At 44.0% G+C, this 17,942-nt stretch overlaps 1 protein-coding gene across 2 annotated transcripts in view; it reads left to right on the top strand.

Annotated features, from left to right (window-relative positions):
- runx3 (RUNX family transcription factor 3) overlaps window positions 1-17,942 on the top strand; it is a 66,443-nt gene that overhangs the window by 23,953 nt on the left and 24,548 nt on the right. Inside the window, exon 4 of one of the 2 annotated variants that reach the window (XM_078237926.1) lies at window positions 6,236-6,316. The exons of the other annotated variant lie outside the window; for it this stretch is intronic. Coding sequence (XP_078094052.1) covers window positions 6,236-6,316 — 81 coding nt within the window. The remainder of the gene's footprint in view (window positions 1-6,235; window positions 6,317-17,942) is intronic. 2 annotated transcript variants of the gene reach the window in all.

Here is a 17,942-nt window from a genome sequence, read left to right as displayed (position 1 = left end):
ACTGTTGTGTAGACAGACTTGGTGGCCAATCTGCACTTAGCAAAGTGGCAAATGAATGAATAGTTAATCTGTTCAGGTGGTGTTGGGTGAGGGAGGAATGTTGGCCGGTACTCCAGGAGAACTGCCTGTTCTTCAAATAGTGTCATGAGATCGACTATGTACATTTCAGGGGGCAAATAGGGTCTGGGTTTAACATCCCATTTCTGACATTGCATCGCTCTCACTGTACTCCCTCTCCCTCTGTTGTCCAGAATATGTCCTCAATTCCTGGAGCGGGACTTGAATCCATACTCTTCAAGCTCAGAGCCAAGCTGATCGGGCTGATTAAAATATCCATGGAGTGGAATCTTTTGGTTCTGCCAGCACTGGGAAGTTTGGCGGGCCCGGTAACTTAATTTGGCATGAGGCCAAAAATCATTTTCAGGATGGAGGGAAGAACTTCAGCAATTATGTTCTCGGGACGTTAAAGGTGGGTTCGAGGCAGGTTGAGCTCCCAACAACCAATGCCAGGAAGCCCTTTGATTATGGATTAGCATATCATGCATGCTCGCCAGACTTAAGATCCCATTTCAAACTAAATTCCCCACCAGCGAGAAATTTGTGTTCACTTTTACGACTGCAAGGAACTGGGTGCGCTCAGCGAGCTTGACTTCTTCCATGATCAATGGTGAGCTGCCGCGATACTGTTGGATAGTGGCAGTGCTAGTCAAGTGTCGGGTGACCCAGGAAGGGTTAGTGGGGAAGGGTGGCCAGTGGCCAGACAAAGGTGGCAGGGGCAGTGCAGCTTATTCAGGTCCCTTTAAATATGGCACAGAAACCTTCAACCCCATGGGATAACGGCAAGTAAGGCGACCCGATTCTGTTGGCAAGTGGGATTAGGTGGGCAGGTCAGGGCCTTTCATGCATCGGTGCAGACTTGATGGGCCGAAGGGTCTCTTCTACACTGTAGTATTATGTGATTCTATAACCTCTGGCTTGCCCCCCATCCCCCGCCCCAAGAATCGGTGAATGCCTTTGCGGATGCATATTTAATGAGCTGGACAGCACAAGATAGCCATTCCTCCCCAATCCCCCCTCCCCTTCTCCCACAGCGGAAATCACTGCCCACTGCCGCTCCTACACCCGCCACCGAACTTGGACTTCAGAACAGAAGATTCCGGCCATTCAATTCTTTTTTCACATTTCACTCACTTCCATGGTGCAAAGTAGTTCAATGTCAAACGTCAAGCAACTAAAAGAAGCAGGACTGATCAAATTATTCAAGCAGCAACCCAGATTCTTAATATGAAATCAGCTTTTACTGGTAAAGTTGAAAGATATGCCTGGAGGCCAGAACCTCCACAGTCATGCTAGTAAAGCTTGTTTTTCTCAGCAAAACAGATGATGTCAGTCAATGGGAGTTGTTTTGCTGAAACATTCTCTCACTCACCATCCTGGCTGAAGAAAATGCTTCAAACGGTGGGCTAAGGAGGCAGGTTTTATTCGCAAACCTTGTGCCCCCTTGAAGGAAAATGCCAAGGAATAAATCTGCGTGGAATCGTCCACTTCCTCTCAAGTTACTTTAGTGTTAAAACGTAACATTCAGATATATTTTTGCAAAGATGGTTTGACTGGGGCCGGGATTTTCCGACTTCGTCAAGGCTGGACCCGTCACGGGAGATTTGCCAGCCCAGACAAAAATTCATTGACTGTCGGAGGGTCTGGACAATCCCGACAGTGGGCGGGGCTGGAAAATCCCACCCCGGATTTGAAAGAGATACCCAGCGATCTGAGAGGGCCCAACGGTTTTCCAGTGTATAACCCAATCTGACAGTTAAATCAAACAGATAATTGTTTTATTCGTGCGTGGGACATGGGCATTGCTGGCTGGACCAACATTTATTGCCCATCCCTAGTTGCCCTTGAGAAGGTGGTGGTGAGCTGAGTGGCTTGCTTGGCCATTTCAGAGGGCAGTTGAGAGTCAACCATGTTGTGTGGCTCTAGAGTCACATGTAGGCCAGCCTAGGTAAGGACGGCAGGTTTCCTTTCCTAAAGGACATTAGTGAACCAGATGTGTTTTTCTGACAATCGACAATGGTTTCATGGTCATCAGTAGATTCTTAATTCCAAGTAGTTTTTTTTTATTGAATTCAAATTCCCACATCTGCCGTGGCGGGATTCAAACCCGGGTCCCCAGAACATTAGCTGACTTTCTGGATTAACAGTCAAGTGATAACACCACTAGGCCACCGCTTAACATAATATTTTAAACATTTTCCCCATTGTTGTGTAACCTGTTTCATTCTCACTCCATTTACTTTATCTGACTGGCATAGACATTCTGTACTGATTGAGCCAGAACACAAGCAGCTCATAAAGCACAAGCCACCTACACAGTCGCACAACCTTCATAAGCAGAAAGTCACACGGGCCAGGCACTGGGCTTATTGAGAGTAGGGCAGACAACTTTTATCCGGAGTCACATTGGGTTGGCACAGTGCTTATAAAAGCCACCTATCCCATTTACAGAGCTTTCATATCAAGAGGATCACATAAGGCAGGCACAATGCTCATTGAAAGCCACTTTGCAGGCCACACAGCTCTGAGGCGGAGAATGTCGCAGAGAGATTAGTGACTGCCATCATACTGAGAAACGTATGTGCTGTTCATGAGGGAAATGCAGGCAATGGACCTCTGTCACGTTGATCTTAAACCTTCTGCTAGTAGCTATGTCAGGGCAATGTCTTGCCATCCCATTGTCCCCACTCAGTCCTGAGGGAAAGAAGCTTTGACACTTGAGCTGAGATACGAGTAACGGGAATCACGACCCAACTATTCAGCAGATTGATCCAACGCGTAGGCCATAAGTGGCAATATTTTGATACAGTGGCCCCATCTCCACTGCAATAATATCAGGGAAGGGGGAGAAGAAAGGAAAATCGAGGACCATAGAATTTCTGTGAAATCTTAATTAAGTTCAGACGATTTACCTTCATCCCAAGCATCAACGTCAAATCCTGTAACATGAAGCAGACGACTTTTAAGATGCGAGTCAACATGCCCTCACCTTCATTTCAGTAGCTGGGTTTAATTCTGACACTCCCCTTTAATTCAAAGCACTGTCTCTCTCCCCCGTCAATGTCTTTGAGTTCAGGTTGCTGTTTCAGTCCTGACACTCCTCTATAATGCTGAGTACATCCAAGCTTTGCAGCCACCAGTCAGTGCATGCTTTTATTTTCACTGCTAGCTCCTGTGCTAGCAAGTCGACAAAGTAAACAAATCACAGAATTGAGGAACCAGTTTTATTGTGCCACTTTATTTTAATGCAAATACCAGGATAGCTAGTCAACCTAGGGAGTCTTCATTACAGGGGAAGCTGACACACATAAATAATGTCTAGACTGCAGGCGTCTAGTCAAGTTCGATTTACAGCTGGGAGCATGTTAAGCAGTAGCACCCGTCTTTTGGCCAATATCTGAATGGATGGAGGACAAACTTGGAGGTCGCTGGCTGCTTATATACTGCCGCACTTCTTGTGAATGTGCAGCTCGTCCATTGCACAATGAAGAGAAGCATTTCTTTAATTAGAATCAATCGATTAACTCCCTCCTTCCAGTCCTGATTGGCTTTGTTAACTGGGCCTCACAGTTCAACACATTTGCTTCCTTACTTAAAACTGGTGAGAAAAGGTGCTTCAACATTAACCCTTTAGCTCCCGAATGCCTTGAAAACGTACAGCACTTCATGTGTGAAGACAAGTAGCACAGAATCAACCTTCATTGAGTCAGTGATGCCGTGGGTATTTTGTATCATTTTTATTTCTTTGTTGTCCACAGCAAGGCAAAGGGTGTTTGTGATGTGCAATAGAAATCTCTTCATTTCAGGCAGCCTGTGTCAGCTAAAGCACTGATAGAAAGTTCCCTCTGCTTTGCCGTAATCCCAGAAGAGCACCCTCTACTGCAGCAGTGCTGCACTTTCTCCATTTAACACAACAACCATTTTTATGGCTGTTTGAGTCAGACATATCCGATTAATTAGTGCTGTGGACCAATGCACACAACACCATTTGACTGAGATTGCCTGAACTTATTTTACATGTAGGTCTTACACACACACACACACACACACACACACACACACACACACACACACAGGATACTGCAAAGTCTAAGGGCCCCTGACAACATTCCGGCAAAAATACTGAAGATTCATGCTCCAAACTAGCCTATCCAAGTTGTTCCATTGCAGCTACAGCACAAGCATCTACCCAGCAATGTGGAAATTTGCCCAGGAACGTCTTGCCCACAAAAGCTAGGAAATATCCAACCTGGCCAATAACCGTCCCATCAGCCTACTCTCGGTCATCAGCAAAGTGATTGGAAGGTGTCATCAATGGCGTTATAATACGCAGCACTTACACAGCAAGACCTTGCTTGCTGATGCTCAGGCCAGGATTTTCTGGCTCCATCATGGCGGAACTCATCATGGGGAGCGCAGCAAGATAGCCAAAAGTCCACTGCTTTCCAATGGGACTGGACGATCCCAGCGGCAGGTGGGGCTGGAAAAACCCATCCTCGCTTTGGGTCCTATCATGGCCACTCAGCTCCTGACCTCTTTACAGCCTTGGTCCAGGCATGGACAAAAGAGCTGGACTCCAGAAATGAGGTGAGAGTGACTGCCCTTGACATCCACTGGTCACACAAAGGAAGGCGGTTGTAGTTGTTGGAGGGCAATCATCTCAGCCCCAGGACATTGCCGCAGGAGTTCCTTAGGACAGTGTTCCAGGCCCAGCCATCTTCTTTTGTATTAGGTATGACTCCGACCAGTGGAGAGTTTTCCTCTTGAACCCCATTGACTCCAGTTTTGCCAGGGATTCTTCATGCCATACTTGATCAAATGCTGCCCTGATGTCAAGGGCAGTCACTCTCATCTTGTCTCAATGCAATGTTCAGTACCATTCACCTCTCCTCAGATACTAAAGTAGTCTGTGTCCTTATACGGCAAGACCTGAACAACATTAAGACTTGGGCTGATAAGGTTCAAGCAACATTTGCATTACAAAAGTGCTGGGTAATCACAATCTCCAAAAAAAACCAATCCAACCATTGACATTCAGTGGTATTATTATCACTGAATTGCATTATCAACATCCTGAGGTTTACCATGTTCTAGAAACTGAACTAGCCAAATAAATACTGTGGCTACACAAGCAGATCAGAGGCTAGGAATCCTGTGGTGAGTAACACCTCCTGATTCCCCAAAGCCTGCCCACCATCTACAAGGCATAATTCAGGAATGTGGTGGAATACTCTCCACTTGTCTGGATGAGTGCAGCTCCAAAAATCCCCAAGAAGTTCGACACCATTTAGGATGAAGCAGCCTGCTTGACTGGCGGTCCATGCATCATCTTCAACATTCACATCCTCCACCACCGATACACTTAACAATAGTGTGTACCAACTACGAGATGCACTGCAGCAACTCACCAAGGGTTCCTTTGGCAGCACCTTTCAAACCGAAGACTCCATCGCCTAGAAAAACAAGGGCAGCAGGTGCATAGAAACACCACCACCTTCAGCTTCCCTTCTAAGTCACTCACCATCCTGACTTGAAAAGATATCGCTATTCCTTCTCTGTCGCTGGGTCAAAATTCAGGAACTCCCTCCCTAACAGCACCATGGGTGTACCGACACCACATGGATTGCAGCAGCTCAAGAAGCCAGCTGACCACCACCTTCTCAAGGGCAAATTGGGATGGGCAACAAATGTTGGCCAAGCCCGCAATGCCCACATCATGTGAAAGAATTTTAAAAAAACACAAACTGGAGAGACTATCCCTCCCACGTGTCAGGTTTTAATTTGAACCTATGATTCAGCAATGTAAAAGCATTGTCCACCCCTCTGCTTTGCCACCCAGTTCCCTTATTTTCAATTTTATTTCAATGTATGAATGCCATTGGCACCCAGAAAGTTAAAGTCCAGATCAGCTAACCATAACTTAATTGAATAACAGGACGGGCTTGAGGGGATGAGTAACCTACTTCTGTGCCTATGTTCCTAAAGGGGGTAAGTCAATCCCTGCCATTTATCTGAAAGCATGGCTGACCCTGATGCTACAGTGTTAAATGGTGATAGTTTCCAGCACTTAAATGACAGGCAGGGAAGCCCAGACATACATTTGTACGTCCGGAGATTGTAGGAAATGTTAGTAAAATGTGATTTCTTTTCCCTTTTCCACCCTTTACTTTCACTTCAGAAACCATTCAGTTCCAGACCGCCTTCTTCAACCAAGAGAGTCATTACCTCAATCAAAGATACAACATAACCATTCAGCAAGGTGAAAGACAATAGAAGACAGTTTCAGGATCGAGGCTAAAGTATTATATTGTGTTCATGTGTCCCAGGTTTGACCATACCAGACTTTTTACAGGGCATGTAATTGTGCAAATGGCTAAGCACTGGGTATAATCAAACTGAATATAGTTGTTAATTGATATGTATCTATATAAACAATAACAACAAGATTAGAAATTATTATCTTGGTGGCTGCACCAGTTTGCTTTTCCAGTTAATAGTGTTTGCACAGCGTGAAGTGATCAATGTAGCCAAACCTTTCAAATACTTAGCAGATTAGGGAAACTGCTTTATTGGCCAATATAACTAAGTATTGCAGATACTTTAAGTGATAAAGTTTGAAAGCGCATCCAAAAGACTCTCAATGTTACTAGAGACTACTTTGCTCTGTTGCATGTGAGAATGTCGATGGGTCTTTATACCAGGACAGGTTGGATCACAGTCATCTAGAACTGTGGCCAACTTCGATGTGCAATGAAAACGCAACTCTGAGCAAGGCTGTTTATGTGGTTTCATCAGTGACTTTAAGCTCCATCGAATAGCTTGGCTGAAATTGGATGAGACATGTCCTCAGATGCAACATGGCAAATCTGCTGATAGAATTTGAATCCGAAGGTTGGGGAGCCATGTTTGTCTGTTCCAGTTGGAGGATGGGGGAGAGAATGGCTGGATAGAATGGGAAGAAACTTAAGTTTGACAATCTCTGCCTAGGCCCGAGAAAACAACCTCTCAATATTACAAATGTCGAGCAATGGTTTGCAGGACTGTTTTAAGATTACAAAGGAGTTTGCGATGAGGATTTCTCCACCTCTGTGGGAATCCAAAACTATGAGCCATAAATATCATTAGTAATAAATTCAATAAGAAATTCAGTCAAAACACCTTTATTCAGAAAGTGGCAAAAATGTGGAACTTGCAACCATGTGGACTGAGGCAAACAGCAGAGGTACATTTGAAAATAAACTGAATAAACACGAGGGACAGAAAGGGTACGTTGCTGAGGCACAGCGAGAGGAGGCTTATCTGGAGCATAAACACTAGTATAGATATTAGGCCACATGACCTGTTTCTGTGCTCTAAACTCTGCGAAATTCCATCTGCTGCAATATGTTGGGGTTCAAATTAACTTAACTTCTCCCAGTCTGGTCATGCTTTGTCACCTCCACATATAAACCTGCACTGTTTACCAGCCAAGGTAGTTGGCCATGGCACATCTATTGGATGCAAGCCATATCCTAGTTGAAAGAGAAGCTTCATTTAATGCATGCTTGCTAACTCTGCTCACTGAAAAACAACAGGAGGAAAACTTTTAACTGGAAATTTACATTACAGGTGTGTCCTTGGTCAACTTTATTTGCACTGGCATTGTTTATTCGTGTATGCGTTTATTGTCCTGAGTCTAAACAGAAGGGATTTGTATCATGGGGGATCCATCAATCATATCTAGTTGCTGATCATGAAGAGCCTTCATTACCTCGGAATGAACAAACATTCAGGTTCGCTAGAACTGGCAGAAAGTCAACACATAGATACTCTGGCAAGTAAATTATGGGATGTGCAATCAATGCTTCCACATTTTCATTTCTCTCCTGCTGTTTCCTTTCTTTAAAGACTCATCACTGCTGCCTTTCACCCCCACTACTTCCTTCTGGACTCAGAATTATTTTTATTGACAGTCCTAGCATGGCGTTTTCCTAGCAGAAAACACCATGGTCCACAGTGCACGGAAACATAGAAAATAGAAGCAGAATTAGGCCATTTGGCCCTTCCAGTCTGCTCCACCATTCATTCTGATCATGGCTGATCATCCAATTTAATATCCTGATCCCGCCTTCCCCCCATATCCCTTGATCCCTTTAGCCCTATGCATGGGTTGAAAAAGGTAGAAGCTGAGTTAAGGCATGGACTAGTGAGTAACTGAGGCCAAACTTGACCATTCAAAGTCTAAAGGTTGTCAGGAGAAGGAAAGACTGTGGGAGGCATCCTAACACCAGGCCAAAAGATTCTTTGCCGTGCGTCTGATTCAACAGTGAAGCAGAGCGAGCGAGAGGAGTGTGTACTCACAGCTTGAGGAGGGGAGCTGGTCAGCCTTTAGTTAATAAAATAGAGAGAGGGGCGCCTGTCCAGTGGGTTCCTTCCTGATCCATCACAGTAGTGATCTATAATTAGTCAGTATGAGGTGCACTCTTGCAGGGTGGATTTGGTCTTGTATGCTGCTCTTTTCATTGCTGCATTTCAACAAGTGCTTGACCAAGAACATTATGATTTTCCTAAAGGCAACAGGGAAACTTAAATGCTATTCTGGATTTACATTCAGGTACAGCCCAATGATAGGGCATCTTTTTCATTTGATCTTAGAATTAGTTTGGCGTCAGCAACTGTACATTGCCAATTAGGTCACATTACAATTGATTGCTGATTGAGCTGGCAACATTAGAGTGCAGCCAGTAAGCACTATGTGTTTTACAATATATTTCTGTCTCCTAAGCACCTCGTAGATTATAAATGGCTGGATGAATTTGTACCATTATTAACGGGCCAGAAATTATTGCCAGAATCGGGGTGTGTATAATTTGCCTGCTATATTTTTTGTGCAAATTGTCCGGCAATTTGTGGTAAGGAAGGGGTGGCCAGTGCTTTGCAAGTCACCACAAACTGCTGGATGCTCTCCACCAACTCCACTATTACCGCATAGAACTCACAGCTCACCCTCCATTTCACCAACATTTTCAAGCAATTGCTGCATTTGTCCCTTAATTGTCCAGTAAACTCACTGAAGAAACGTAGGGCTGGTACTTAACTGAGTAAACACTCTTTCAAATGAGATTGATGTTCCTGCAATATCATTTAAAGTTGCCAGCCCAGAAAGGGAGGAATTGAAACTGCAGGTAGTAAATTGTTGTTTGGAAATTGTTAACATTTTGAATGTTTTAATATTGTTCTTTTCTCTTTTTTTTCCTGCTCTTTCTTAATCCAATCTCCCTTTCACTCTTTATTTCACTTTCAGTACCTCACTTTGCCTTTAATTCACTCAATTTCCTTCTCTGGCATTCCTCTGTTTCTTTCTCAATCCTTAGATAAGATTGGTTAAAGATTTCTGTAGGTTCCTCCATTTACTTAAGATCACAGATCCCTGTTGTCCTCGCCGCACTATTATCAACTCACACTTCCAACAAGTTGCGCGTAATATTCTTTAGAAGGATGGGGGTGGTGGGGGGGGGGGAAGAATTCTAGCTAACAGGACAGATTACAAGGTGGCCCATTCTAAAAGATTCCGAGCCAATGGTTCAGTGCACTTTCTAATATAAGTATCCATGTTGATCAATGTATTATATTTCTATAATCTACCATGGGCGGCACGGTAGCACAGTGGTTAGCACTGCTGCTTCACAGCTCCAGGGTCCCGGGTTCGATTCCTGGCTCGGGTCACTGTCTGTGTGGAGTTTGCACATTCTCCTCGTGTCTGCGTGGGTTTCCTCCGGGTGCTCCGGTTTCCTCCCACAGTCCAAAGATGTGCGGGTTAGGTTGATTGGCCAGGTTAAAAATTGCCCCTTAGAGTCCTGGGATATGTAGGTTAGAGGGATTAGCGGGTAAAATATGTGGGGGTAGGGCCTGGGTGGGATTGTGGTCGGTGCAGACTCGATGGGCCGAATGGCCTCCTTCTGCACTGTAGGGTTTCTATGATATTTTCTATGATATTCAAAAGTATTTTCAGCACATGGTTTCATGAAGGATGCCCTGTTAGAAATTGCTTCGCAAACATTTCCATGTTTCCACTGGTGGGTGAAACCAGAATTAGGGGGCATAGCCTCAAGATAAGGGGGAGCAGATTTAGGACTGAGTTGAGGAGGAACCTCTTCACCCAAAGGGTTGTGAATCTGTGAATTCCCTGCCCAGTGAAGCAGTTGAGGCTACCTCGTTGAATGTTTTTAAGGCAAGCATGGATAGATTTTTGAACAGTAAAGGAATTAAGGGTTATGATGAGCGGGCAGGTAAGTGAAGCTGAGTCCACAAAAAGATCAGCCATGATCTTATTGAATGGTGGAGTAGGCTCGAGAGGCCAAGTGGCCTACTCCTGCTCCTAGTTCTTATGTTCTTATTATCATTAAAACGTATAAAGACTCTAATGGCTAAGTCAGTTTACCAGTGGGGATTTAAGCCATATCAATCAAAAAAAATCCCTGCTCTCTGCTGCGTTGGCTGATCTCAGCTAGGTTGTTGATCGTGGTGATATAAGTGCCCATAGCACTGGTTGGTTTGGAAAGAGGAAATCAAGATGCTTTTGATGACTATTCATTCTACCCTGCTGGGAAAGCATGTGTGAATGCCACATGAGGACAGGGTTAGGTTGTGGGTGATGCCCGCACAGTCAAATATCCTGCTAAGGTCCATTCTTTGAGTTCACAGGGGAATAAGGCCATTTGGGAAAGTTATCAGGCATCACATTACGTGCCTATTGCAACAAGAAGTTAATGTCTCCAGGTTCCATGGAATGGTTGGCTGAGGGTGAAACGTGTCAGTGACAAAGGAAGGAGGAAGGGAAAATACGTAGAAACAATATCAACCCAGGGAGGGATAAGGGGATGCAGGAACAGCAATAAAAACTACCTTGAACTGAACTAGCTACCGAACTGATATGGAATCATTATGGATGAAAAGGCTGATAAAGAGAGCTCACACTTGAATGTCTATAAAATGCAGTAAGGTCCACCTACCTGTATTCCTTTCAATACATTTTCATCTGTAACCTTCAGCGTTCTTGAAATCTCAAAATCATTTACTATTAATCCAGTAACTATTTTCATGACGAAAAAACTGCCACAAAAGGGTTCCCCGGATATTTTCCAAAAAATCTGCTTCACCATAGATCCATCAGGGCTCGTCTGAAATGGGGGAGTCAGTGGGGAGGTGGCGGGGGGTTGGCCATTGCATATGTGAGAATGTGAAAGATAAGTGGGCAGCCAGACCCTGTGACATGTAAAAGAATTGAAAATATCAGTTATCCCAAGAGGAAGAGCTAAGATGCCTGCTCAACTATTGCAACTGAATGAATTTGGACAAAAGGAATGGATGTCTTGGAGTGTTATTCCAACATATACTACCCATTCATGCATCGGGAGAGAGATAACAATATCATAGAAACCCTACAGTGCAGAAGGAGGCCATTCGGCCCATCGAGTCTGCACCGACCACAATCCCACCCAGGCCCTACCCCCACATATTGACCCGCTAATCCCTCCAACCTACGCATCCCAGGACTCTAAGGGGCAATTTTTAATCTGGCCAATCAACCTAACCCGCACATCTTTGGACTGTGGGAGGAAACCGGAGCACCCGGAGGAAACCCACGCAGACACGAGGAGAATGTGCAAACTCCACACAGATAGTGACCCGAGCCGGGAATCGAACCCGGGACCCTAGAGCTGTGAAGCAGCAGTGCTAACCACTGTGCTACCGTGCCGCCCTTTTATAAATTTTAATCCCGGATGCGCCCCCTGTTCTGATAATCTATGTCAGAAACTCCAATGCATTTTATGATTTCAGCCTAGACCATATCATAGAAATCATAGAAACCCTACAGTGCAGAAGGAGGCCATTCGGCCCATCGAGTCTGCACCGAATTCGGCCCATCGAGTCTGCACCGAATTCGGCCCATCGAGTCTGCATCGAGGATGTACCTCCTCCTGTTGCTTGTGTTAAATATGAGGAAAGTTAGAAACAAGACTTAACGTTGGTATCTTTTTGGGTGCATGCCTTTTTTTCTATTCATCCATGGGATGTGGCGGCTTGGTGACACATCGGTTAGCACTGCTGCCTCACGGAGCCAGGGATCTAGGTTTGATTCCAGTCTTTGGTGACTGCTTGTGTTGGAGTTTGCATATTCTCCCCATGTCTGTGTAGGTTTCCTCCGGGAGCTCTGGTTTCCTCCCACACTCCAAAGATGTACAGGTTAGGTGGATTAGCCATGCTAAATTGCCCCTTAATATCCAAAGATGTACAGGTTTGGTGTATTAACCATGGTAAATGCGCAGCGTTACGGGCATAGGGTGGAGGGGAGGGCCAGGGTAGGATGCTCTTTCGGAGAGTCAGTGTGAACTCGATGGGCCGGATGGCGTCTTTCTACATTGTAGGGATTCCATGGTGGGCATTGCTGGCTGGGCCAGCATTTATTGCCCATCCCTAATTGTCCTTGAATTGAGTGCTTGAGCAAGTTTTATATAACTGAGTATCTATTTGTACAACCACTTGACAATGTTTATCAAAGATTTCCTGCTATAGAGACATGATGAACTTCACAATTTAATTCAGAGAGAACTTCTTGACAATGTCATGTTGCTTTCCATGCTAGACCACTTCATCCTCCTAATCTTTCTCCTCGCTATTGGTTTATCTTTGATTCTCTCCTTTCAGTCTGACCCCGCTCTTGCATCTCATATCCAATGTCTTTCCTGTGTAGATTTCAGAGATAAATGAATTTGAATATTTTGGTGGTATTTAAGTTTCTTCAAGTGATCTTACTGATCTTACCAAACACTAACCTGCACCACATGTGTTGGAAATGGCATTAGATCTCCTAGAGGCTGAAGTGATTACTAACGTGATAGCGATACTGGGAGCAACTGGAAATGTTTTGCTTTAAAACAAAATCTGCCTTTGTTCCCAAGGTCCACTTAAAGAAGGTGTGCTCTTTCACTCCCCCGTTTGGCCTAATGATACTTGAGTTTGCAGATACCCGCTTCAAACATGCAGTGGTAAAATTACTGCTGTGGCTAAACAACACTTCCATTTTAAAATCCCCACTGTCGTTTTCAAATCTCTCCACGGTTCCTCTATCTCTGTAACCTCCTCCAGCTCAACAGCGCTGTGAGATCCCTCTCTTCTCCACTTCTGGCCTCTTAAGCATTCCTGATTTTAAATTGGTCCACCATTGGTGGCTGAGCTTTTAGCTGTCAAGGCTCTAAGCTCTGGAATTTCCTCCCTCACCCTTTTTGCCTCGGTATCGCTCTTTCTTCCTTATAGTCACTCATTAAAAACCACCTCCTTGTACAAGCTTTGCCCTAACATCTGCCGATGAGGCTCAGTATTAAATCCTGACTGATTATGCTCTTGTGGGACATGCTTCTATATTAAAGGTGCTATATAAATACACGTTGTTGATGGCAGCTCTTACTATCCCATTGAACACAATTTAGGAAATGTTGGTAGGAGAAACCTTACAATCTAAATCCAGGCTATTCCCTATTACCTCATACTGTATTCCCATAATCTCCTTTACATAGAAACAAGAAACAGGAGTGGCCATTCGGCCCTTTGAGCCTGCTCTGCGATTCATTTTGACCATGACTAATCATTAAATTCAATATCTTAATTCCGGCTTTCCTCCATATCCCTTGATCCCTTTAGCCCCAAGAGCTATATCTAATTTGTTCTTGAAATCAGACAACGTTTTGGCCTCAACTACTTTCTGTGGTAGTGAATTCCAAGAAATTTCCCCTCACCTCAGCCCTTATCCTCAAACTATGACCCCTAGTTCTGGACTCCCCCACCATCGGGAACATTCTTTCTGAATCTACCCTGTCTAATCCTGTTAGAATTTAATAAATTCCTATGAGATCCCCTCTCACTCTCCTAAGCTCCAATGAATATAATCCTAACTGACTTAGTCTCTCCTCATATGACAGAGCTGCCATCCCAAGAATCAACTTGGTAAACCTTCACTCCCTCTATAGCTTTGATATCAGATGGCGAGCAAAAGACTTCTTCCTATACTAGCACACCTCATTTAGGTGATATATTGGGTTGACAGAGAGACATCAAGCACTTCCTGTATCCCAGGTACTCACCAACATGATACAAGGGCCCAGTGCGTCATCATCTGCTAAATGTCTGTCCTATATTATTAATAATTTTACTGTTCAGAATATGCTTTTGTTGTTGAAATTAAGAGAAAGAGCGTAATGGGTATTTCCTTAATTATTCAGCTGCTCAGTATATTAATTCCACTTCTTGAAATAATTATAAACAGTTCAGTTCATTCATGACCAAGTAATTCACAATAAAAATGTGCATAATAAATGTGTTCTCAGGGTATAATGTGTATAATATAAACAGTAATTGTTAGCTGCACATCCTTCTTAGATGCAATGAGAGTGTTACAAGTGTGCTGTAACAGCGCAAGAGAGCTGTTATTATAAATGTTCAGGTGTTTATCTCATGTTCATGTTACTCAGAATAAGACAGCACTATTGGTATATTATGAGAGGAATATACATTTCACAAACGGTTCATCTGCTCAGCACAAATTCCTGGTGCTTGCAATGTGACAGGTGTGTTAAAAGTGTAACATGTGGTTTATAAGCAGTTAAACACCTCAGTGAGGGTCCCTGTAAGTGACAGTATTAAGGGCAAGCATGTAATGGGTAGGCTACAAGAGCATAAGAGTTTGTTATTAGCAATTTCACTGCTTGATGCAGGTTCCCTTTTCCTGGGAACGAGAGAGAGAGAGTGCATTACGACTATTTTATAAATAGTTCATCTGGCCGGCACAGACTTCCATTACTTTCAACAGGACAGAATGTGATCGGTGTGTTATAAAACTGACTATTATGCTTCCGACTGCTTTTGCCTTCTGTATAGTCACGGACTTCTGGAAACTTTACCTCCACATAATCAACATCAGGCCTTTAATGAACATTTCTCCCACTGTTCTGACTAAAGGCAGTCCAAATCTCTCAGACTTCAGCAGCTGACATCCTTTTGCCAACTGGATGCCAGCCAGCCTATTTCCCTTTAAATGGATATTTTCTTTACGCCTTTAGAGTCAGCCAATTCATCACAAGTGTAATATAACCTTAAGCAATATGAATTATTGTAGTGTTGGAACGATTCTTTTTTTCTCCCTTGCCCTATATTTGTTAAAGCTGGGTTTTTTTTTATAAAAATCTGATCGCAGCGCAGACACATTGGCTTTGGGCGGGTTTCTTTTCTAAAAGTTGACATTTGGAACGTTGTAGGGTGTAGACAGTAGCTGCAGTGTTTAAACAGAACAGAGTGCAGCCAAGGCAAAGACTTGGCGTGACTGGATCCTTTTCCAAATGGCGCAAGCAAGCCAACTTCAAACATGTGAATAATAATCTATCTGTGACTGCCTCTGTTAGTCGCTAGAAGAGTCTGTTCCCTCCTAAATATTTCTCTGGCTGTTTATGCTGGATCTTGTGGCTTTTGCGTGTGTTCAATTATAAGATGGGCATCTGTGTTTGGAATTTTTTTTTTTCTTAAAACTGGGAGTTTTAACTGAAAAGTCTCCTGAATAAAAACACAAAACCAAAGCACTAGCGGTGAAGAGGTGTGGAAATTGCCAGATTGCAAGGGTGTAGGGGTGTTCACGTAACAATTACGTCTTGGCAATAGGATTTAGAAAACCCCTTTGTCTACTTTTCCTGACTGGTGAATATCAACAGCATATTGCTGCCTTACCAATATTACCTCATCCCTATTTCGGGTGAAGTTACTCTTCTTCAGTGCTGGCAAGTGTCAGGACTGAGCCGTCTTCTATTTTAGACTGGGGAACGAAAAGCGAGCTCAATGTTTTTCTTCTTGTGGGGCAGGAGGTTCCGCTTACTGGAGGACAAGTGGTACGCAGCACAACTGGCTCCTTGTCAGGCAATTAAGAAAAATAATGCAGATTTTTTACCAATAGTGGGCCAAGTAGCAATGGTCTCTGTATTTTCAGAGGCCTTGCCATCTTGTTGAAACCACAGAGTGTAGAGAGCAGGGTGGCATGCCATGGGCATTTGACTGGCGATGCAGCCAACATGAAATGGAGTGCTGCAATTCCACATGGTGACATCTCAATCTCAGCTACATATTAGATGGAGAACTCTAATAATGACAAAGCATTTCCCCGCTAGGTGCAGGAAGTGGAGAGTGAGCTACTCTGAAGCTCTCCTGGGAGAGCAGCATCAGTAAATTCCTACCAGGTTGAAATAGTTCCCGTTCTTATACATATTAACACCCTTTGCTGCCATTCCACCTCCGCACTGAGAGGCGGACACAGTCGATGTCAGTCCTGCTCACACTTGAGAATCCCGCGGGAGGTGCCTTACATTGGAATGGTTTGTCTTGCTAGTTGTATCCCCATGTAGAATTTTCCGGGATTACATTTTGAGTGAAGATCCAATTAGTGTTGCCCAGTGAAACGGAATGAGGGAAATTGATGGTCAGGGCTGTAGATTTGATTCAGTCCAATACATTCCCATGGCCGTAAGGGCATAAGATATAGGAGCAAAATTAGGCCATTTGGCCCATCGAGTCTGCTCCACCATTCAATCATAGCTGATATGATTCTCATCCCCATTCTCCTGTCTTCTCCCCGTAACCCTTGATCCCCTTATTGATCAAGAACGTATCTATCTCTGTCTTAAAGACACTCAATAACCTGGCCTCCACAGCCCTCTCTGCAATGACTTCCACAGATTCACCACCCACTGGTTGAAGAAATTCCTCCTCATCTCAGTTTAAAGGAGCGTCCCTTCACTCTGAGGTTGCGCCCGCAATTGTGACTATCCAGGAGTGTCCACCTCAGTGTGCATTTTAATTGATCAATCCTATCTTTGTTATTTTTGGACATCATGATATATAAATGTAGGTATCATTGACCCTGCTGAAGCCTAGTTTTCCAAAATGAAAAGAGTAACGAGTATTAAAAACCAAATCTAACCTACATTCCTATGTTGTAACACAGCGATTAATGGGTTAACTTGGAGATTGGGCTCATTGCTATACCTTCTCCTACCTGTTTCCGTGTTCAGTAATTCCCATTAAAGACTATGGGATCTGAGTCTGTGCTACCGTACTCAATTGCCTTCATGCTCGCAATGAGCGAAAAGCACCGCTTCTCGAACAGTCACTGCGACAGAGTTGAGCTCGCCGCTTATTCTGGGCACTGGTGAACCTGCCATGAGGTGATAGAAAATTAAATATATTTTAAATGTTGAAATTATGATGCAAGATAAAGCAAAGGTTTCACATTGGGACCTAGATAAATATAAAACAGAGATGCTATTCAAGAAATTGAATGCTGCCGGCTTTGAACCAGATGATTGTTAATAATACTTGCATTTATAACATATCTTGTCACGCTGAAAAGTTTCAAAGCATTTGATTCAGTGAATTTCTTTGAAGTGCAGGAACAGTTGCATAGGCAAATGCTGTGTCCATCTTGTTTCAGCAATATCCCACAATTAACTAGAGGTTCTATCAGCCTCCATATTCAAAGGATATTTTTTTTTAGTTCTTTCATGGGATGTAGTTCCCCATCCCTAATTGCCCTTGAGCGGGGTGGCTGGCTGCCTCAACCATTTCCTCCACCTCCAGCATGATGCCACCAACAAACGTGTTTTCCCCTCCCCTTGCCAGCATTCCAAAGAGACCGTTCCCTGTGCCCTTCTCTATCATCCCCACCAACTCGCCCCCTTCGCACTGGACCTTCCCATGCCGGGGGCGTAACACCTGCCCTTTTACCTCCCCTCTCCTCACTGTCCCAGGTCCCGAATGCTCCTTCCCGGTGAAGCAGTGATCCTCCTTGGACTTCTTTGCTATATTCACCG

Source organism: Mustelus asterias, chromosome 21, assembly GCF_964213995.1.
Source record: "Mustelus asterias chromosome 21, sMusAst1.hap1.1, whole genome shotgun sequence".
Classification (NCBI taxonomy): Eukaryota; Metazoa; Chordata; class Chondrichthyes; order Carcharhiniformes; family Triakidae; genus Mustelus; species Mustelus asterias.
The sequence above is the reverse complement of the archived record's forward strand: the minus strand, read 5'-3'. Positions and strand labels throughout refer to the sequence as shown.